This window comes from Alexandromys fortis, unplaced genomic scaffold (assembly GCF_014885135.2).
Source record: "Alexandromys fortis isolate MF-2015 unplaced genomic scaffold, M_Fortis_MF-2015_v1.1 scaffold_163, whole genome shotgun sequence".
NCBI classification, from domain to species: domain Eukaryota; kingdom Metazoa; phylum Chordata; class Mammalia; order Rodentia; family Cricetidae; genus Alexandromys; species Alexandromys fortis.
In genome coordinates this window covers 1,954,187-1,976,954 of record NW_026068085.1, presented here as the reverse complement: position 1 = coordinate 1,976,954, position 22,768 = coordinate 1,954,187, and the positions used below count along the sequence as shown (strand labels likewise).

General features: G+C 40.8%; 1 protein-coding gene across 5 annotated transcripts in view; it reads left to right on the top strand.

Annotated features, from left to right (window-relative positions):
* The window catches only part of Mctp1 (multiple C2 and transmembrane domain containing 1), a 573,693-nt gene that overhangs the window by 192,194 nt on the left and 358,731 nt on the right, over positions 1 to 22,768 (top strand). Inside the window, exon 1 of one of the 5 annotated variants that reach the window (XM_050122208.1) lies at positions 14,603 to 14,801. The exons of the other annotated variants lie outside the window; for them this stretch is intronic. Coding sequence (XP_049978165.1) covers positions 14,745 to 14,801 — 57 coding nt within the window. The 5' untranslated portion in view covers positions 14,603 to 14,744. Of the gene's footprint in view, positions 1 to 14,602; positions 14,802 to 22,768 lie in introns of those variants that run through there. 5 annotated transcript variants of the gene reach the window in all.

Sequence of the window (22,768 nt, the reverse complement as noted above, 5' to 3'; positions counted from 1 at the left end):
TAGAAAATCTAACTAACATGACTACAAGCTTGACTATTATCCATTAACAATCTATATTTCCTAATTATACAGTACATTTTTAAATGGACTACACAATCACAATACCTTAATCAAGATCAAAAATACATATACATATAACAAAATTGACCTTAAAATCCATACCAATGCAAATTATTCATATCTATATCACTGAAAGACACTTAAGGAAATGTTAAACATTCTTAGGCATCAGAGAAATGCAAATCAAAACAATTGTGAGATTCTATCTTCTACCTGTAAGAATGGCCAAGATCAAAAACACTGATGACAACTTATGCTGGAGAGAATGTGAAACAAAAGGAATACTTCTGCATAGTAGTGCAACCTGGTACACCTGCTTTGGATATCAGTATAAAGATTTTTCAGAAAATTAGGAAACAACTTTCTTCAAGACCCAGCAATACTACTTTGGGTATATATCCAAAGGATGCTCAATTATACCACAAGGACATGTGCTGGTGATTGCATCTCTGCCTTTCCTCTTCCCAGAATTCTCTTAGTCTGGTTGCCCTGCCTATACTTCCTGCCTGGATACTGACAAATCATCAGTTTTTTTTAAACCAATAAGAGTGACAAATCTTTAGCGCACAAAGGCACTATCTCACAATATGACCCTGAGTAACAACTACTCAAAAGAATAACACTTGTAAACTTAAAACAATTTTAGAAAGTTGATATCTTTGATGTGTGAATTGCTTATCTGCCTAAGCAGCCATGCATACAGACTCTGTCCCTCTTTAAATGGTTCAAAGCATAACCTGCGGTTTGACCCAAAAGAAATTTAAGGATGACTGTGTTTGAGGAACACACAAATCTAAAGTGTATGTGATGTGTGTGTATGTGTGTGTGTATGTATATATGTATGTTTATATGTATTGTAAAATTTTGTATTGGAGGAAACTCTTATTTGGGCTTTTGCCAATCAGTCAGGAGCTTTAGTAAAGAGCTTTGCCTTCATCTCTAAGTAAGTGGAGTGATTTCTCACTGGTAAGGATTATTATTTTAATAACATTAGAAGAATTGCCGGGCAGTGGTGGCGCACGCCTTTAATCCCAGCACTCGGGATGCAGAGGCAGGTGGATCTCTGTGAGTTCGAGACTAGCCTGGTCTACAAGAGCTAGTTCCAGGACAGGCTCCAAAATCACAGAGAAACCCTGTCTCAAAAAACAAAAACAAAAACAAACAAACAAAAAAAAAAACATTAGAAGAACTAATATCATGAAAATGGCTTTACTGTCAAATGCAATGTACAGATTTAATGCAACCCCCATCAGAATTCTACTACAATTCCCTACAGTAACAGAAAACTAAGTCTTCAGAGCCATATTGACACAAAAAGGACCTTGAGTCATCAAAATAACCCTGAGCAAAAAGAAAGAATAGGGCTGGTGGTAACACCATACTACTTTCCTGTTATATCCCAGACCACCTGAATGGGTGATACTAGCACCAAAATAGACAGTTGAATAGACAGAAGACTCAAATAGACAATCACCTGATATTTAACAAAGATGCCAAAATAAATATTGGTGAAAAGATAGCCTCTTCATTAAAGTGATGTTGGGAAAACTGCATATCCAAATGCAGAAAAATGAAACTGGATCACTGTTTCTCATCCCACACAAAAACCAACTGTAAATGAGTCAAGGCTTTAATGTAAGATCTGAAACCATGAAACTCTTAAGTGGAAAAGCAGAGAAAACACTTGAAGAGCCAGACACAGATGACAGCTTCTAAGTAGGACTCCACACACTCAGAAATAATGCCACAAATTCACAGGTAGGGTCTTATGAAATTATAAAGGTTCTATAGCAAAAGAAACAATTTGGTGAAGAGACAGCCTATGGAACAATGGTTCTCAACTTTCCTAATGTTATGGCTCTTTAATACAGTTCCTCATGTTGTGGTGATCCCCAAACATAAAATTATTCTTGTTGCTACTTCACAACTATAGTTTTGCTACTGTTATGGATTCCAATGTAAATATATGATATGCAAAATATCTGATATGTGACCCCTGTGAAAGGGTTGTTTGATCTCCAAAGGTTGAGAATCACTGCCATGCAGCATTAGAGAATCTTTGCTAGTTGCATATAAAACAAAGGATTAACATTTAGAATATACAAAGAACTCATAATTAAATGATAAACTTAACAGGCAAATCAATAACTGAGCTAATGAAATGAACAGATAGTTCTCAAATGATAAATATAAAGACAGCCAGTAAACATATGGAAATATGTTAAACCTCACTCACCATCAGAAAAATACAAATTAAAATTGCAGTTGATCACAGGATATGGTGGTGCATACCTTAATATCAGCATATGGGAAGTGAAGCAGATGCAGGCAGATCTCTGAGTTCTAGACCAGTCAAGTGTACCTAGTAAGACACTGCCTCAAACAGCAGTAACAAACAGGCCAGGTAGTACTGGGTGGGCTGGGGAGATGACTCAGCAGTTTAAATCACTTGTAACTTTGCCAGAGTACCTGAGTTTGACTCCAAAACCCACAACTTCCAGGTCACCACTGGCCATAACTCCAGTTCTCACACACCCACTTCTGGGCTCCTCAGGCACCTGCGCATGTTCAGTGAAAGATAAAATCAATAAATCTTGAAAACATAAAACTGCCTTAAGATTGCATTTCCTCCAGTCACATTGACAGTCTTTAGAACACAAACAAGTGCTGGCAAGGATGTGGACAAAGTGTGGAGGCAGGAGCTCTATGGATAAAGGAATGGAGTGCTCATAAGAATGAAGTAGATGAGGGAACCCTCATCTGCTGCTGACGGAAAGGTAAACTACCCAACCACTGGTAAATCATTCTGGATGTGTCTCAAAATCTATTGAAAAACCCACCTGTATTATTCCTGGATATTTTCCAAAGGACTTCAGATCAACATTTCACAGAGATAACTGGCATATCAATATGGCACCGTTCCCAATAACTTAACTTATGGAACTAACCTAGGCATCCACCAATAAATGGACGGACAAGGAAAATGTGCTATATGTATATATACACACAGTGGGAAATTGTCAGATATAACAAAGAGCAAAGTTATGCCGTTTGTAAGAAGATGGATGGAGATATTCATGTTAAGCAAATTAAGTCACGTTCAGATAGACAAATTTACATATTTTATCTTCTTTATGGTTCCTAGGTTTTTAGAGAACATAGAGTCAAGTATGTTTGTATGGCATGGAAATGAGCAGGTCTGTCTAGGGAAGCCAAGGACAGTAATGTGCCAGAAAGGGGTATAGAGACTAAAATTTAGGGACAAGTTTAATTCTATGTTCAATTGGCAAAGTAATAGTAATAAATTTACCTGTGTTGCCCATGGGTTCCCCAGTTGAGAATACTTGGCCAGATTCATAGTGCCAGACATGTATTTCCACTTGTTGGAGGTAGCCTTAGATCCAATCAGAACACAGTAGGTTGTCTCCATAACATTTGTGCCATTCTTGCAACAGGGGTCTATCTTACCCACCCCACTTCAGTAATTCTTATAGTTCACAAGGTAAAGATCTGGATAAGACAATTGATGTTGCCCCTCCCTTGTCAGTCTTTGTAACTCCTACAATGAGAGCTGGCAAGCATTGAAGAAGATTCCTAGTGAGTGCCAACTTGATTGCTCTGTGTCCTGTGGCTAATGTGTTTGCAGCCTTTAGTAATCAGGCCTTATCGTCAAGTTCTGGTAGGTAACCAAATGCTGCAGCAGTAAGCCTGTGTTATTTTGGGGGTCACTGGAATAGCTCTGACAAATAGTTTAATGGGGTTATTCATACCTGGCTGTAGACAGAGACTGTTCATTTATTTCCTGGCCACCTAGACCCACAGAAACAATATTAATTGAAACACTGTTTGGCCAATGGTTGACACATATTCCTAGCTAGCTCTTATATCTTAAATTAACCCATTTCTATTAATCTGTGTATAACCATGAGGCTGTGGCCTATTGGGAAGGTTCCAGTGTTTTCCTTCTTCAGCAGCAACATGGCATCTCAATGACTCTACCTACTCTCTCTCTATATATATATCTGTTTGGATTTATCACCTGACTTTACTCTGCCAAACCATTGGCCTAAATAGTTCCATTCATTAACCAATAAAAGTAATGCATATAAGGAGGACATCCCACATCACCTGATACTGGGATTTTTATTTGGTATGACCTATGGCTTCTGAGATGAACATACTACCCCATGTAGGATAACTCCTATTAAAATTCTTTATATCCTACTTAATATTTAGAATACACATATACACACACATGCACACACACATATATTTTGTACACACACAGACATATATGAAGCTTATAAAATAGTATATTTTAATACGGCCTTTTCAAACATTATTAAAGTTAATTATTCCCTGCCCCCAACCTCCTCTCCCCTACCCTCCTGTTGTAAGAGGCAGAGACTGGGAGGGCTAAAGCTAAACAGTATCTTCTGGACATGACAGGACCTTTGCCCTCATGAACTCACAGCAGCTGTGCATGCTTGACATGCACAGGATCAAACTAGTCAGCATTCTAGCATGGAATGAAATATGATGTATGAGCTTTCACCATTACTGAGAAGTCAGCAACAGCAGATGCCTTCTGGGGAGCCCAGGGATGCATGAACTCTCATTCATAACTGAGAAGACAGGCATAGCAGATGCCTTCTGGGGAGCCGATAGTTTTGTTTAAGCATGTGGTCCTTGGCAGGGTGACCATGCTCTCTCTAATGGATGGGCCCACAGATCTCTCTAATGGATGGGCAACATGAATGGACTTCCTGGGTCATTTAAAAAAAGGAAGACACCAAGTTGGTGGTAGTCAGATGGGATCAATCTACAAGGAGTTGAAGGAGTACTAGGCTTGAACTCATTCAGTATATATTATACAAAACAATGAAAGAAATTTAAAATATCTTTAAATATAAAAGATATTTAAGATATACTTATGTAAACCAGTACTATGTAAGTACATAAAAAGAATATATAATATGGAAAGTTTAAAATATGAAATAAAATGTGAAAAGCAAGCTATGAACCTGACAATTCCAAAGTCACCCGTGTGATGTGGAGAAGCTTGTGGTGGCCCAGGCCCTGTGGTGAAGAGTTCTGAGAAAGGGAGAGGTGAGGAATAGGGGAGTGGGGGTTGTTTTCAAATACCAATCTGAAAACCTCCGAGGAATGAAAACAATTACAACACAATGAGCCTAAGGTCTGTGTCACCACTCACTGAATTTCTATGGAGCCCTGACTTCTAAGGTGGTAGACATGGAGTGTTTAGAAAAAATTATGATTAAGAATAGGTCATGGTGGCAGGACCATTTTGGTAGGATGAGTCATATTCCAAGAGAGAGGTTTCTGGCTTTCTATCATGGTTGTCAGTGGACAAAACTGCAGTTAGACATGCAGAAATAGTTCCTGTGTGCTCGTGAAGGGCAGGATGACCATAGGTATGACTGTGTACTAGGTGTCCCACAAAGCTCTGAAAAAAATATTTTGAATTTTCTTTACACGAACTGATAAGTGTTTGAAGAGATGGGTATGTTTGATCTGATAACATAATGGCGTGCATGAGTGAACCATTTCTCCTAATATATAGACTATTCCTTCACTTTGTCTTTCTTTTCTATTCAGAAACTGTACAATTTTATGATATCCCAATGTTAAGTTCTGGCCTTATTTCCTGAATGCATGGAATCTATCCGGGTGTCCTTGCCCATGTCTGTATCTTGAAGCGTTTTCTTCACTTGTCCTCTGAGAGTTTCAGAAGACTGTTTCCCTTGAATAGACGGAAAGAAGTGCTATAGACGGAAATATATAGATTTGAAATGAACCTGTGATGTTTTACTTCTCCCAGAAAAATCTAAACCAAATTTGGCGTAATGTCAAGATTTGAGGTGGCATCAGGGGAGTATTCACAGCTTACATAGAAGATTTAATTAGAAGTATGTTAGAAATAGAAATGAACAATATTTATACCAACTTGTCAACTCCACAACACCCGTTGCCATCTGTATTAAAGGTAAAAGGGATAACCAAGAACAGCAGCACACATCTGTAATACAAGCACTCTGGAGGCTGAGGCCAGAGAATTACAACTTGGAGGCTAATGTGGATTGTCTAATGAGTTCCCGGCTACACTGACCAGCACTGTCTCAAATAACACACAGACGCTGGGCATGTTGACACATATCTGGAAACTGTGTCCTTGGGAAATGAAAGGATGCTAAACAGAAACTTCTCAGTCTTGGCTTGTAGCCAGTTCAAGACCAGCCTGAGCTACAGGACACTGTAGAACACCCTGCCTCTAAAGCAGATGAACAGATCCTCTCCACACAAAACATAAGACCCTCTACAGCCACATTGAACTCTTATGCATTTTAAGCCATGTAACCTTTAATGCTGGAATACTTAAAAATCAAAGAAGTGGAACATGGAAAGTTGTGTATGTTCCCAATATGATGTTTGAGTACCAGAACAGCCCCAACATGACCAAAGTGCTAGTTTCTCTTAATTAAGAATGCAATTGCTGCATCCAATTCAGAAATCCGAGCAATTCCACTAATTATATATAAAGTTATATATATTGTTTTATACAATGTTATTTATTCTAATTTAAGGAATACTAATTTAGTGAATATTAGCATGAAGACTGGGCTGTTTTTGCATTTACAGGTGAATAAATCCAAGCTGCATTTTAGGAAGCTAGTAAAAGTTTATAGGAGGTCCACAGGAAAATCAAAGACCTTGGCCAGTATGAAAAGGCACACTGGAGAGTCTGATGCAGCCAGCTGTCTGTTTTTGTCTCTGTTATGACTTTGGCATACTCTTTAGTCAGATGGAAAAAATCATAGAAAACATAAAGTGGGGCCCTTAAAAGATGAGGACTGGGCCAGAGAAGAGCACTTTGATTTGTGGTACATTGTTTTGAAAAATAATGGAGGGTCCATTTAAAGTGAGTACAATGTCATAAAATATGTAAATATTAAATTACTTTTTAAGTAAAATGCTCTTCTCAAATTACCTATAGATTACATGGATTTGTTTTTATTTTATGTGACATACAATAAATAAAAAACTGAGCAAATGGATTTGATTCCTCCCAGTATCCCTATCATTCCCATTAAACCTCCTTTCCAGACCTTGCTTCCAGTTCAAAATTGATGTGGAGACCTACAGACTGAGAGTCTCTGTGAACTGTCATGTGAATTTGTCTCTTAGCTGAGACAGTGCATTTTTCTGCAGTTCGTTGATTTTATTTAAGAAGATTTGCATGTACTGTATCTATATAGCTCAACTGCTTAAAAAACTACTTAATATTCCTTAGTATGGAATATTGCTAGTATCAGCACATCCATTTAACCATTCCACTGTTTGTGGCCCATGGCAAAGCTGTTCACATTATAAACAATTCCACTATGAGCATTCTGGTGTGCCCATGTTTGCACAGCAGAGAGAAAACATGACAGTGATGGCAGGATCTGGGAAGTGTAATGCTGGTAGAGGTGGGGTGGAGCTGGTGGTGGAGGTGTCTTGGTAATGGTGGAGGTGGTGGTGGTGGTGAAGTTGGTGGAGGTGAAGGTGGTGGTGGCACTGGTGTTGGTAGTGGTGCTGGTGGAGGTTGTGATGGATGTAGTGGTGTTGGAAATACTGGTGAAGTTGGTGGAGGTAGAGGTGGTTGAGGTGGTGGAGGTGATGGTGATGATGGTGGTGGAGGTGGTGGTGGAGGTGTTGGTAATGGTAAAGGTGGTGGTGATGGTGAAGTTGGTGGAGGTAAAGGTGGTGGTGGCAGTGGTGGTAGTAGTGGTGCTGGTGCTGGTAGAGGTTGTGCTGGATGTAATGGTGTTGGAGATGGTGGTGAAGTTGGTGGAGGTAGAGGTGGTGGAGGTGATGGTGATGATGGTGGTAGACGTGGTGGTGGAGGTGGCGGTGGACGTGGTGGTGGAAGTGGTGATGGTGATGATGGTGGTGGAGGTGGTGGTGGAGGTGGTGGTAGAGGTGTATTGGTAATGGTGGAATTGGTGGTGGAGGTGGTGAAGTTGGTGGAGGTAGAGGTGATGGTAGAGGTGATGTTGATGGTGGTAGTTGGTGGTAGAGGTGTTGAAGGTAGTGGTGGTGGTGTCAGAAATCTGTCCTTTATGTATTTGTATTTCATTTTCTTGGTCTGCTTTAAGCAACATCATATTGTACAGCACATAAGACAACCAGAAGTCCTATTCTTAGATTCTACCAAAAAAAAAAGTGTCAACAAAAGGGGAGAGATTGGTTCTCACCCTCGACTCTAGTCCTCTAGCTGTGTGTATAGGAGTTGCTGATTTTCTGCCTTTGCAGACAGGGGATGAATGGGCATCCTACAATCCAGATTTGTGTCACAGTGCCCAAGTATACAAAATATCAATGTTTGGTAGAGTAATAGGAACACAGAAACGGTGCAATGCATTCCCGTGCAAGTATCTTTAGGCCACAATCATTACCTGAGGCCTCTAGGCACAGGCATGGGGAGAGGAAAGGCAAAAGTCCCATGCTATTCCTTATGGCTGAGCGGGCAATATTCAACCAAGCATCATCTGTGACCCTACCAAGAGCTCTGGCACTGGGCAGTTGGTCACCATTGTGGTGAGAGAGTACAGCTTGGGGAGGTAGGAGAGAAGAGGTAGAATGGTTCGTGGGCTGGGGAGAGAGGTGGATCTGAAGAGGTGAGGCTGGGGAAGAACCAGCTGACATGAATGGCCAGTTGGCCACCTGAGTCCAGGGAGACATCTAGGCCTGGGCTATGACCAAGGGCCAGGTTTTGATCTGGGGTTCTGGAACAACTGAGGGATACTGTGATGATGACTGTGGCTCCTGTTGTCACTGGGAATCACGCCAATCTGGATAGCCTGCATGTCCACCAGGGGCCATAGTGACAGCCTGGGCTGCTGCCAAGGGCCATGTCTGGGTCCGTGGTCCTGCACAGCCAGGTCTGTGTTGATGTCCTTCACCCATGTTGCCACCATGACCATGTGGATGCCTGGGGTCTAGGATGAAACATGCTATCTAGGATGTGACCATGTTGGTGTCTGAGGGCTGTGTTGCTGTTGGAACCAGGTTGATTTAGATAGCCAGGGTTGTTAACTGGGGCCATAGAATCATCAGGACCAGCGCTGCAGCCAATGGTCTGGGTCCACGGCCATGCAGCGTTCAGGATCTGTGTTGATGTCTTTGGCTCCTGAGACCATTGAAGACCATGCTGACGCTGGGGGTCTAGGCTGCCCTCTACATTGGTATCCAAGGGCCATGTAGCTATAGGGGCCATGCTAGCCCTGATAGCCACTTGGGATCAGAATGCCATCTGGGCCTAGGTTGCTGCCTTAGACCATGAATAGGTCCATGGTTTTACCATACCCAGGATCTATATTGATGTCTATACTATATGGTGAAACCAAAGGCCACAGAGATGCCCAGGATCTGGGCCTCAACCTGTGGCCATGAGGGTATCTGAGACCATGCTGCCACCAGGGACATCCTGATCTGAATGGCTTTCCCTGTCCCCTGGGGCCATAAAGTCATCCAAACTAGGGCTGCTGCAGAGGCCCTTGTCTGGGTACACAGCAGCCAGAGTCTAAGTTGATGTCCAGGGCTTCTATTGCCACCTAGGGCCATGTAGAGAACTGGAGTTTGAAGCATGATTAATAAAAACTCAGAGAGGGAAATTGGGGTTCAACCTGCAGGTCAGAAAAGCAAAACAGCTAGCCACAGGCTCTTACCTCTACCTCAGTACAAAATGGCGATCCTGCCTCCAGGAATCTCAGGACGACACTGAGACTGAGAGCTGTCTCCTCCTGTTTTATAATCTGCTCTAGTTCTGGGATTAAGGGCATGGCACCACTGTTGCCTAATTCTTACGGCAGGCTAGTGTGGCTACTGGTATTAAGGTTGTGTATTGTCATTGCTGCCCGATCTGTAAGGCTGGCCAGTGTGGCTGTTTTACTTTTCTGATCCTCAGGCAAGCTTTATTTATTAAAATACAAATGAAAAGCTACTACAGGAATCGGGTCGGCCACCTCATACCATATCAGTGTCCAAGGATCATGTCGTGTCTTGTTCCATGTTGATCTGGGTGGCTGACACTGCCACCTGGAACCATGGAGAAGTCTAGGCATGGGCTGCTGCCTAGAGCCATCCAGAGGTCGGGATCTTAGATGGTGTCCATGGCTCCAGTTGTGACCAAGAACTCTGCATACCTGGGGTCTAGCCAGTCACCTAGGAACATGTTGATGCCTGGGGGCCATGCTGCTCCGGGTGCCATATGACCTGAGGAGGCTGTGCTGCCCAGGGCCATGAGATGTCCAGTCCTGAGCTGCTGTTTAGGGCCATGCCTGGGTCTGTGGTCCTGCTGCAGCTGGGTCTGTGGCTGGGTCTGTGGCTGGGTCTGTGGCTGGGTCTGTGGTCCTGCTGTGGCTGGGTCTGTGGCTGGGTCTGTGGCTGGGTCTGTGGCTGGGTCTGTGGCTGGGTCTGTGGTCCTGCTGCAGCTGGGTCTGTGGGATCTTATGTCCATGCTGGTGTTAACACAAGGATCACTAGAACCATGTTGTGCTGAGCCAGCCCCATCCTTTAATGGCCATGGAATGGCTGGTCCTGCCCCTCCCTGGATATTGCATGAGGTGAGCTGGCCCTACCCCTCAGGGGAGAGCTCGTCCGGCACTGGGAAAAGATGCCCCAACCCCTCACTGTAGGCATGCACCTCACCTATGTAGCACACTAGAGTTGACCCTGTGACTGGGGTACAAGTGAGTTGACCTTAAGTGCATGAGAGCAGAAGATCTGACTCCTCCCCCTCTTGTCTGCCATGTGGTGGTATGGGTGAGGGAAAGATGCCCTTCCCCCCTCACCCATTATCCCCTGTAGCAGGTGAGAGCACTGGCTCTGGGATCACAGTAAATAGTAGGAGAGCTAGCCTGACTCTCACTGCAGTACAGGAAAAAACAACCTCTGCTTTTCATCTGAGCAGCACACTGGAGCTGATGCTGTTGTCAGGGTCGCAGTTGAACTAGCCCTGATGGCCAGAGAGCAGGAGAGCTGACCCTACCCAATGCCCCTTACATCAATTGAGAGAGGGGGGCCTGTACCCTACCAGGGCTCAACAGTAGAGCTGGCCCTGGCAATATGAGTGAGAGGGGCCCAAGAGCAGTAGAACTGGCCCTGTTCCTTGCTGTAGGCTGTGTTGGGTGTGCCAGCCCACACCATGCTGGAGAGCTCACCCAGGTAGTGATAATGGAGGAAAGCTAACAAGCTGATCAACCCAGCTACCACCCAGGTCCAGATCCAGGGCTATGAGCTGCCCCACCCCAACATCCACCTCATCTATGAACTGCTGGAGCTTGTGAAGGGGTCAAACCTGCAGATCCTAACAACAGGATCTCCATGACACAGGGCAGCAGCAGGATATCCAAGAGGAGCCTTAGTGTGAGAGCCTATCATTGGTGGTGTAGCAGAAACTAGAGGTCTCGAACCAGACCAATGACTCATGGGAATGAACTTGCAAGTAAAGATGAATGGACAGAAGGGTAAGTTGTGTCGGGTCTGCTCTCCTGCTGAGGTCTTCAGTGAGGGTAGGGCCAGCTACAAAGAGTGGGACTGGCTCAGCCCAAAATGGTTCCAATGACTAAAAGGGCCATGGACATCATCACAGACCCCAGTCATCTGCATGGTCCTCAGTGACAACAGAAGCCATGAGCATCAACTCAGACCCTTGCTGCTGTAGGGCCATGGATGCAGACATGGCCCAGGTGACACCACGGCCACCAGGTGACAGCGCAGGCCACTCAGATCAGCATGGTTCCAGTGGATACCCTCATGACTACAGGGTGCAGCCTAGACCCCAGGCATCTGTATATTCGTCATATTCTCAACTCATTAGGGAACAATTTTTGTTAATTTTGATAATTTTTGTTAATTCAGAAGACCACTCTTATATGCTTGCTTAAAATTCAATTAAAATATAAACACACTTCTTAGTATTTTGTTATGAGGCAAGACCATAACAAAAATTATACATTCCACTTACTTATTAAGTAATTTTTTTTAAAAGATTTTATTTATTACATATACAATACAGTGTTCTGCCTCCATGCCAGAAGAGGGCATCAGATCTCATTTTAGATGGTTGTGAGCCACCATGTGGTTGCTGGGAATTGAACTCAGGACCCCTGGAAGAACAGTCAGTGTCCTTAACCTCTGAGCCATCTCTCCAGCCCCCTTAAGTAATATTTATTAAATTCTCCTGTTGCAAGGAGAAGGCCCCTTGTTTGTCCTGGCCACCCTGTTAGCTTACACCCGAAATAACCACACAGAAACTACATTAATTAAAACACTGCTTGGCCATTAGCTCTAACTTCTTACTGGCTAACTTTTACATAATAGTTTAACCCATCTCCATTAATCTGTGTATCGCCACATGGATATTCTAACTGGCATCCATCTCCAGCGGAGGATCCATGTCTTCTCTGACTCTGCCCTTCTTCCTCCCAGCATTCAATCCTTTTTTCTCCACCCTATCAACTAGGCCAAGGCAGTTTCTTTATTCATTAACCAATGAAATCAACACACAAACAGAAGGACCTCCTACACCATTCTCCTGTGTATTGGCCATCATTACAGTGACTGGAAATGAAATATTGAACACAAGATCCTTGCCCTCAGGTTTCTTATATTATTTATATCATGTAGCAAGTAAATAAAGAAGAATATTTTTGACTATAATTTTTATGAAAGAAATTAACCGGATCACCAAATAAAAAGTAGTTCTAGAAAGCTATTTGTAGAAAAGTATTCAGGGTGATCTTTCTAAATATGTAATATTTGGATTGTAATTTGCAGATGGAGCCTGAATCTCCAGCTCTAGACTCATGTTGTTTAGGATGATAGCCTGTAGCCTGTGGTTAGAAAGCAGTTAAATGTGGCCAGTTTAAATAGAATGTCACACACATACATATATCCAACACTAGTGCATAAACAGAAAACCATGATTGTTATTAATATATTTTTGATCAAATACCTGTTAAATGTATGGCATTTACATACTGGTGTAAGCATTGTTAGAATGGTGATCTTTTCATACCCTTCCCCCCCCCCTCTCTCTCCTCCTCTCCTACTCTTTCCCCTGTTCCTTCCTTCTTTTACTTTTTTACACAGCATCTTGTGCTATAAACTGGCATATCTGCAGCCAGCTGTGGTATAGCCTCAGCCAGCTGTGGTATAGCCTCAGCTAACCTCATATTCGGGATCCTCTTGCTTTAGCCCAGCAAGCATGGAGATTTTTGTGTCAGCGTGAACTGCTTCTGTTAAATTAATTTTTAATGTGATTACTGAAATGGTTGTGATTATATATCCAGGTCATCTTATTTCTTTTTAGCAGTTCTGCTCTGGTTTCAACCTATTTGCTACTATTAATGTATATTTCCACCTTTTGTTCTGATAATAGTGATTTGGTTTATATAGTAGATCTTCCTGTCTGTTATATTTCACTGAGGTAACCAAATAAAATAAATTAATGTATGATATGTATGATCAAACTTAGTACAACTGAGAATTATGGGGTAACAGGTGGTGGAGAAAGGTGCCATATTTACTAGAGGAGTCATGTCATTAGTAACATGCCTTAGAAATATTTATAACATAGATATACTCAGAGTTGAGGAGGCAGACAGAGTGGCAGAGTTTACTTCACAAGGTGATGATGGTATAGAACCTGTAGGAAACAACACCATCAAATTGTGAAGGTTTGTTTCATTCTACGTTTAGTGAAGGAAAGTCTATTGTGTTATGTAGAATTGTCACTGCTTGCCTGCTAAAATACAGTTTTATTCTGCAGATGGTGTTAGTGTCTTTAGTGTACCTTTAATATATATATATATATATTTAAAATATGATTACTAAGAATAAAAACACACACATATATTTGCTAAGAATAAGCACACATACACACACATACACACACACATGAACACTCACACATCTGCATGTACTTGCACACACACGCACTTCCACACACATGCACATACACACACATGCACGCACACACACATATGTGATTACCAAGAGTAAACATACACACGTACATGTACACACACGCATGTATGTGCACACACACACGCTTGTACATGCACATACACGCACACACACATGCACATACACACACATATACAGCCTCTCTGGGAGATGCTGTCAAGCTCACACCTCTTTAATAATATTAAGTCGGTTCGCTGCAGAAAGCAATGTAAACAGTGATTCTTTGGACAGTGATGTAAATCTCTTCTTGTGGATTTTGTCATGGGGAAAAGATTGATTACTAAAATCATGTGACTGAGTAAGTAAATTAAAAATATATTTAGCTTGGAAGAATTTTAGGAGCCTAGAGATGATGTTTGTTATGTAAGTTGCACTAACAGTTTGCAAAGGGAAACTCTACCCTGCCTGGTTTGAGTGTTGAGTCACATCCTGTGAATCTGAAGCAAGGGGATGGTATTTAAACATCACTGCTTCCTCTTACTTTCATTCTAAGTCGCTGCAGTTCAGAGCAGCAAGTGCTTGGTGCAAAGAGGCTGTTGCTCTCCCCTAGAGGTGAGCAGACACTCTCGCTGGTGTTCCTTGAAGGAAGCCAAGCCTGGAGATGCAGCTCCTCACAGGGTGAAAGATGCTTTGCTCGCTCCTCAAGCACTATGTTAGACAGCTACAGGCTGAGAAGTGTCTGCACTTTACCGTTTGTTTGCCACAAGGTAAGTGGATGTCGGGCTCTCACTGTGTGTGGTAAGGGAGTGTGGCACTTTCAAATTACTGTGTCTCAGAAAATGCCTTCTCACAGTCATTTTGGGGATCTAATGGGAGTGTTTTGAACTTAGCATATATCCCACTTATGAAAGACTCAGTTTAAGGGAACAGTGTCCTGTGGTGGTTGGTAATGAAAAAGGAAGTGCCCTGGAAATGCTAACATTGTGCTAGCTTTATATGACTTTAGATTATTTTTAAGAATTAATTATTTCAGGGTCTCAGGTTTAGAGTCTTTTTTCCATTTTGTTACCTTATGGTTTCTATTAAAATTGCATAAAAACTGAAATTCAAATAAAATGAAGATTTGATTCTATCCTAAATGATTGTGGTTCTATACTGAAGTGACTGAAAAGATGAGGTGAGATGGCAGCCACAGCTTTCTGCCCTGCCGTGTGGACAGCTGCTTGAGGGAGGGGCTGTGAGTGTAGGAACTTTGGGTTGAACTGTTTGTTTTAAAATGTGTGTGAGCCTCTTTAGCACAGACTGCTTTCTCAGTAACTGGGAGGCAGTCATCGCACGGGTTTTGTGCACTGGGGAGTCTGCGGAGAAAATGACTGAGAGGTTTGTTTGTAAGTTTTTTTTTAAGCTGAGAGGTTGGGATGAAATATAACAATTCTTTGCATTGATTAAAGAAATGACATCAACTGCAGAATTTAAGGGTAGGCGTCTCGGGTCATGTAGCTTCAGATGCTCATATTTGAACCTTTAATTCATTTGAAGATCTCTAGCTGCAAATGTGTGAGATGTGAATGAACTGAGTTTTTAATGCTCTAATGACAGCTGTTTTTATAAATACTTTATTCCTGATTGACTCATTGTCATGCTTAGAAATGCTTCATTTCTGTTCAAATTTCTATCAACTATTAAAACTGCTAGATTCTAGCTAAAACAGTGAAATTACTTTTCACTAGAAATATATTCAATAATTCATGTTTTTGCAAAGGTCCAAGGGTTAATGAACTGATGGAAGGAAAGTACTTCTCCTTTTCTTTAGAGGAGAAATTACATTTATTTTAACTTTCAGTCATACCAAAAGCAGTGCTCCGTATTCAAGAACAGAAGCTTTATTAGAAAACAAAACCACTGAGAGAGTATTTGGGATCTTAAATAGTTTTTTTTAAAGCCACATGTCCTCAAAGAGTATTTTGGTGCTAGAATATACATAATATTCTTTTTTAAAAATCTGGACAAGGAGATATTCTGATTTTTCAAACATTCTGCGGCTGGAAGTTCAATTAAAGGGGTATAACAAAAAACACCATAATGAAACAAAACCATGTCTACTGTACTTGCATTGCTTCTGAATTCTCATTGTGGATTACAGTGGCCAAACAAACTCTTCGTCTCGATGGGAACTCAAGCTGATGCAATGTTATCAAATTTAGAGTTTTCAGTAGTGCTGAAACTCTTTCCAGCAGTGCTGAACAATTTATGTCATTGCCTGATGTGGCCACTGAGGTATCTTGTCCCTCCTTTCTATGGACCCATTCTTGCGTTCCTCTTCCTCTGCAGAGAGGTGAACGAGTGGTGTGAGCAGCACACTCAAATAAGGTTTGAGGGTTTCCCATTTCTCAGCCCTCACAATTGCTTAGATGAAGAAATGGGCGAAAAGATATGACAGCTAAAATGAGCCTTAAAGAACAGCTTTGGGCATGAGGAAACATATCTCTGCAATAAACTATTAGTTCATTTGCATAGAATTTTCAGACCTAAATACCTAGTTCATGGGATTTTTGCAAAGATGCAGTAAAGTCACACTTAGTGTTGCGTTTTATTGACAGTACCATGTTAGATGCATTTCTGAGGGCTTGTTTCACTGTTTTATGAAGTAGAAAAGTTTGAGAAATCAAAGTTATAAATATATTTCTTTTTAAGAATGAGGGTCTTATTTTTTCCCATTTGTAATTTTTTTCTTGTTAATGTCCAAATTATATAAAATATTTTGCAAATTTCACCCCCACCCCAAAGTCCCTAATTTTAAGTTTGAGTGGATTTTTAAATTTCAAACAGCACAAGGAAACTCCTTCTCAATAATATATGTGCTTACTGAGTGGCAGTCAAGAGTTTTCAGCCTGAAATCCACGCAGGCTCTGTCTCCTCTGGAAGCTCCTTCATTGGATGCAGTGCCATTCTCTGTCTCTTATTCTTTTCTCTTAACAAGACCTGGAGAAGTTCTTAATAAAGAACAAAGCATAGGAAAAATTTTACAGCATGATCATTCTGATTCCTGAAAATTATGTCCTTATAAATAACACATTAGACCCGACTGTCTCTAATGAATCCATCGGGTGACAAAGGCATCATACCTGCTGGGAAAATGAGTAATAATTTCCTCCATTTTGCTCTGAAAAATTCTAGTGAAGACCAAATAGATCTGCTTATGTATTGTCACATGTCATCATCACAGAGTGAGATATCCAGTGCTGTGCTTGGATGGAATTTTAGTGTCTCAGATCTCATTTCAGGAAGGGATTGCCGTTGGTGACAGTTAAGAAAGCGCCTAGAGTCATCCCTTTAAGTTTCTACTGTACCAGACACAATAGATTTAAAAAGAAAATTTAGCTTTGAAAGTCTCAAGAATAGAAAGAAGCTCCTTAAGAATTTTCTCTAAAGGTCATTTCACATTCCTAAGAATTTAAAACATAATCACCATTTCTTTACATAAAACTTAGGCTAATAAAATACATGAGCTATCTTAATAAACTGACCTGAACTTGGTAGCTTCAGGAGATGAATGAAATTGATCACAGTACTTTCATATGAATAAATCCCAGTACTGCTTTGTGACCAAGTATACATTTGCGCATTGCTTTTAAAATGCTATCAAGCAGGAGCTAAAGGAAAGCAAATGCCGTGAGGATCTTGGTTTTGCTGCTTTCGTGCACTAGGTAGTATGTGATCTGATGAATAAAATCTTGGAGTGGAAGAATACAGAAAGGAGTTTTTACTTGTTTGTGATAGTGACACCCTTTTGTTTTTGTGGATATCAGTGAAGTTCTTATATTTTTAAAATTTATTTTTCTCAATGCTAGATTTCATATTGACTGTAGGTGTTTAACAAATATCGATTAGTGATCTATTGAACATTAAGGTTAGTGAAGCACTTTGATCCTAAGAGAAGCATCTACAGACATGTTTGTTGCAAGTGCCAAGCTTAGTATGGAATGCCCATTTTACATAGCCCAGGAGTTGCCCTACTGAGCTGTAATCCCATCTTAATTTAATAGCGACATACAAATTACACATTGGTGTCTCTTTGTGTGGTCAGGACAACAGTGGAGTGGCATTAATAATTTTTATTCATGTAATTTACAGAGAACTAAATATAACAACCATGCTCGAAATCCTTTGATTTACCAGTGTTTTTCCTGAAGGTGATGATGATGGTGATAGCAGATATTTACTGATTGTCCAGTTTATTTTCATAGCAACCTTATAATCTTGGGCACTGCTATCATTTTGCTCCCTTTTCACAGAGAGGAAAGGTGAAGTGTATGAAAATCAAGTCACATGTACCTAACATTATATAAAGCATTGCAGGATGACCAGAACTAAATCTGGGTATTCGGGATTCAGAACCAAGATGCTTCCCTACATTCTGCGCTGCTTCTAGTTCAACTGACTTCATCTCATTAATTTGAACTGAGGACTAGAAAATAATGTAGAGATGAAAAGGAAATAAATTGCGTTAGTACATCTAAACATTTTGAGGACTTACATTTTTCACTCTTAGTGACAGAGCATCATAGCCAGAGATCGGCTGACGTTTTATGGGAAGTCATGTAAGATGTAGTTAGTGCAAATGTGCTAGGAACTAGCGAAGGTACCAGTTCTTCTCAGTGACCATTGTCTGGTGATATGGAAATTGTTTTCAACAGTGTTAAAAGTTGAAGTTCCCAGGTAAGTTTGAGGGAGTTTTTTTGCTTTGAGGGAAAATCCTCCTGTTGTCTGTATTTGCTTCTGTACTCCTGATCATTTCAGAGTATGGGAGAATGGAACCAATCGCCCAGAGCCATTTTACAGCTATGTCGTTTTATCTGCATGGCACAGAGACTGCAGATTATGGGGGAAAGCTTTGGATAGGTCCTACCAATAACAAACGTGAAGAATGATATTTAAACTCATTTTCAGTGAGGGGCAGAACACATTTGCTTCCAAATCTAAGAGTGGAAGCCCTCCCTGCTCACAGACATCTCACTAGAGAACTCAAGACATGAGGTCTCAGAATCAGGACTGGTTTGGCGTGACAGTATACTTTCCAAAATGAGGGTAGTGACAAGGGGCTTGAGCTAGGAGATGTGCAGGTTTCAGAGATTATAGTAAGAGCATTATTGTTTGAAGTTTTCCAAAGGTGGGGAAAACAGAAAAATTTCCTGTAAAAATGTTTGACCAAGCACAACTAAATAAGTTCAAGCTGTGGACAATGGAGACAGCTCTATTGGGAAAATTGCATATTTGGCCTTGAACCAAGCAATCATTATAAACAAAAAGAAATGAAAAGCATCTCAATCAGCACATAATCATTGGATGGGTTTTCTTAGTTACTTTGGGAAGTTCTTTGTACTTGGTGTGCAAGTACTTTGTGATATGGAAATGCACTTGATTCCTTGGCTTATTGTTTTCTGGAAATAATTTCTCTAGCTTAGAAACAGTGTGTTCCTTACAGGTGAACAAAATCCTACTGTTTATACACGCCACATTTTCATCATCCATTTGTCTGATGATGGAAATCCAGGCCGATTCTATTTCTTAACTCTTATGACTGTTGAGACAATCAACAGGATTATGAGATCCCTCTTTGTGGTACAAGACATGGGTTTAGGATCATGTACCCAGCATGCTGTAAGACCTGGATTTAGGAGCAGTGCCCTAGTGTGGTAATAGCTGAGTCATAGGTCTTATCTATCTTTAGATTTCTCAGAATCCTCCACACTTATTTCCATAGTGGGTCCATCAATTTACAGTCTCACAAGTAGTGAATGATTCTTCCTCTTTGGCCACACCCTAACCAGCATTTACTGTTTGCTTTCTTGGGGTTAGTTATTCTGACTAGGAAAGAGATTTAGACTCTCAAAGTGATTTTAATTTGTATTTCCCTGATGGATAAAGATGCTGAACATCTTTAAAAATATTTGCTGGCTATTTGTGTTTCTTTGAAGACTAGCCTGTTCAGGTAATTAGCCCACTTATTAACTGAAAGAATTCTGGGGGGGGGCGTTAACACTTGAAATTCTTGTATATGTTCTAGATATTTTGGATGGAACTGGAAATGACAATGTTAAACAATTAAGAAACTTAAGAAGACTGATATGTTTTGTCATATGCAGACCTTAGAGTCTTGATTTTTATGTACGTGTGGATGTGAATATAGGCAATAGGTCATGAGACTCTAAAGGGGACCATGAGAGAGGAAAGGAGGTCTACAAGAGGGGAGTGACAGAATAAAAACAAGAATCTGATTGCATAGAGGCAGAGCAGAGGCTCCTGAGGAAGCAGGAACCTGCAGAAATGGGGCAGCAGAGGCAGCAGAAGCTGAAGGAAACAAAGGAGGGAATGCCACAGTGAAGCATTACTCTATGGAGTAATTTTAATAACCTAATAAAAACAAAATCTTGAAAAACAAGAAGAAAAGAGGAGAGGAGGAGAGGAGAGGAGAGGAGAAGAGAAGAGAGAAGAGAAGAGAAGAGAAGAGAAGAGAAGAGAAGAGAAGAGAAGAGAAAGGAAAAGGGAGGACGCTGAGTGGCAGCACCTTCCTGGATCCCAGGAAACCTGGCTTTACTTAGTTGCTTGGTTCCACATCACTCATCTCCTAACCTCTCTCAAAATTCCCAAAATTTGGATTTATTTTAAGATAAAATTCCTTGTTTCTTCTTTTCATGTCATGTTTGCCTGACTGTATCTGTTATTTTTACACATTTTGGTCAAAGTTTATGAGAGTTTACTATCTTGACTGAGGTTTTATGAACACAAAATTGGAAACATAAATATCAGTCATGACGGCACATGCCTGTAATAACAGCACCCAGTAGGTGGGAGAAGAAGGGTTAGCTCAAGCCCACTTTGGCTACATTGTGAATTCAAGGCCACCCTAGGCAACATGAGACCATGTTCCAAAATTTTTTTAAAAATGAATAAAAAACAAAAGATAAGAAAAAGAAAAAGGTGGTCATTGAGGAAAAAGAAAGGAAAACCCAAAATCTAAGTATCAGTTTCATTTAAAAATAACACATAAGGAAAAGTGGTTCCATATATTGAACAAGCCATAAAATTTCCACAATCTTTTATTTACCTAAATAGTGAACAATGCATATTCACAGAATTTTGAATTAAAAAATTAAACTGTTTTGGAGAAAAACTAACCATTTTTTCTTGGTTTGCAAGTTGAGATGTTTTTGCTACAGGGCAATCAAATGTCATTCCCAAAGCTATGAAGCCGGCTCCCCAGAGCACCACCGGGTTCTTAGCTGAGCCTCTGCGATCCTGGTAATCTATCAGTCACCAAGAAAGCATCATTTAGTTACCATTCAAGTGGCGCTCTGGAGTTTCACTTTGTACTAAAATGTTAATTGTCCACAGCTTGAAGCAACTTTCCTTTAACCAATAAATTATTTTGTGCTTTTTTTTTGGTGGGAAAGAATATATATTTTTAAATTCTTCGTTTATTTTATCTGTATGTGTGTTTTTATTTGCACCCTGCGTGCACATGGCGAGTGTCTGCAGATTCCAGATGAGGATACCAGATCCCCCAAAACTAGAGCTGCAAGGCTTGTGAGCTGGAATATGAGCTCTGGGAACAGAACCTGGGTCCTCTGCAAGAGCAACAAGTGAACAATTTCTCCAGCCCTAGGAACAACATCGCTTAAGTTCAAGTTCTACACATAAACACTTTTTCATGCCTGAATTTGCACTATTGGTTTATCCACTTAGCACTCTGAGTACATTTTTCATAAAAGGCTCATATTTAATCAATCTCTTATATTCAAGACTTGTTACATTTTCTCACCTCTTCCAGTTCTTCATATCCTAAAAACAAATGTGCATTCAAACCTACAGAAAAGTTCATAAATGCCAAAGTCGTATTAGTAAAAAATATACACATCCCTCCAAGTCACCTAAACAAACCAACGGCAGCGATGGATAAGCAATGCCCTGTAATACTCAACAGTACTTATTGAGAAAGTGGAAAAGCTTTAGCAGCCTCCAGCACTGATGTCTCTCTTGTGACTCTGTCATGAGACTGAAGGCCCCTTCCTGGCTGCAGCACCTCAAGGAACAAGGTCCTCTACCGCTCTGGATTGACCGTGCCAAGCTATTCCATTTAGGGCAATTTTTCAACTTCCATGGCGTGGGACATTGCCCAGTCTTGTTTATCCTTCATGCTCAGGCCTGTGCCTCAGAGATTCTGATTCACTAAGCTATAGATACAGCTCAATTACTACAAGCCACATCTTTATACAGTAAGTGCTCAGCCATCTTTTCATGAGCGACTTATCAGAACCAAGGGATCTGGTAAAGGTTAAACTGAAAGATAAGGCTTTCCTTTGCTATACATTTTCACTGTAGCTAGCTTTCTATTCTGTTACATATTTGGGTATTAATTCCCACAGTTAGAATTGTTTTATGAAAACAGTTTTCCCCACTGCCAGACCTTTGTTCTTCTCAATTAGGTAAGGCAGAGATCTGCCTTCCTGCAATAATCTTTATCAATAGGCATTTGGTCAGTTTAGCATACAGGCAAAGAACATCCCATTGAAGACATTCACAGATCTCCAAGGACATACATAGCTGCTGCTTCCACAACACCCACAATCAGAATGGCTGATAACAGCATATCTCTGGGCTGATAACTTAGAGGCCTGGGTCTTTTTTTTTTTTTTTTTTTTTTTTTTTTTTTTTTTTTTTTTATTTCTGTTCT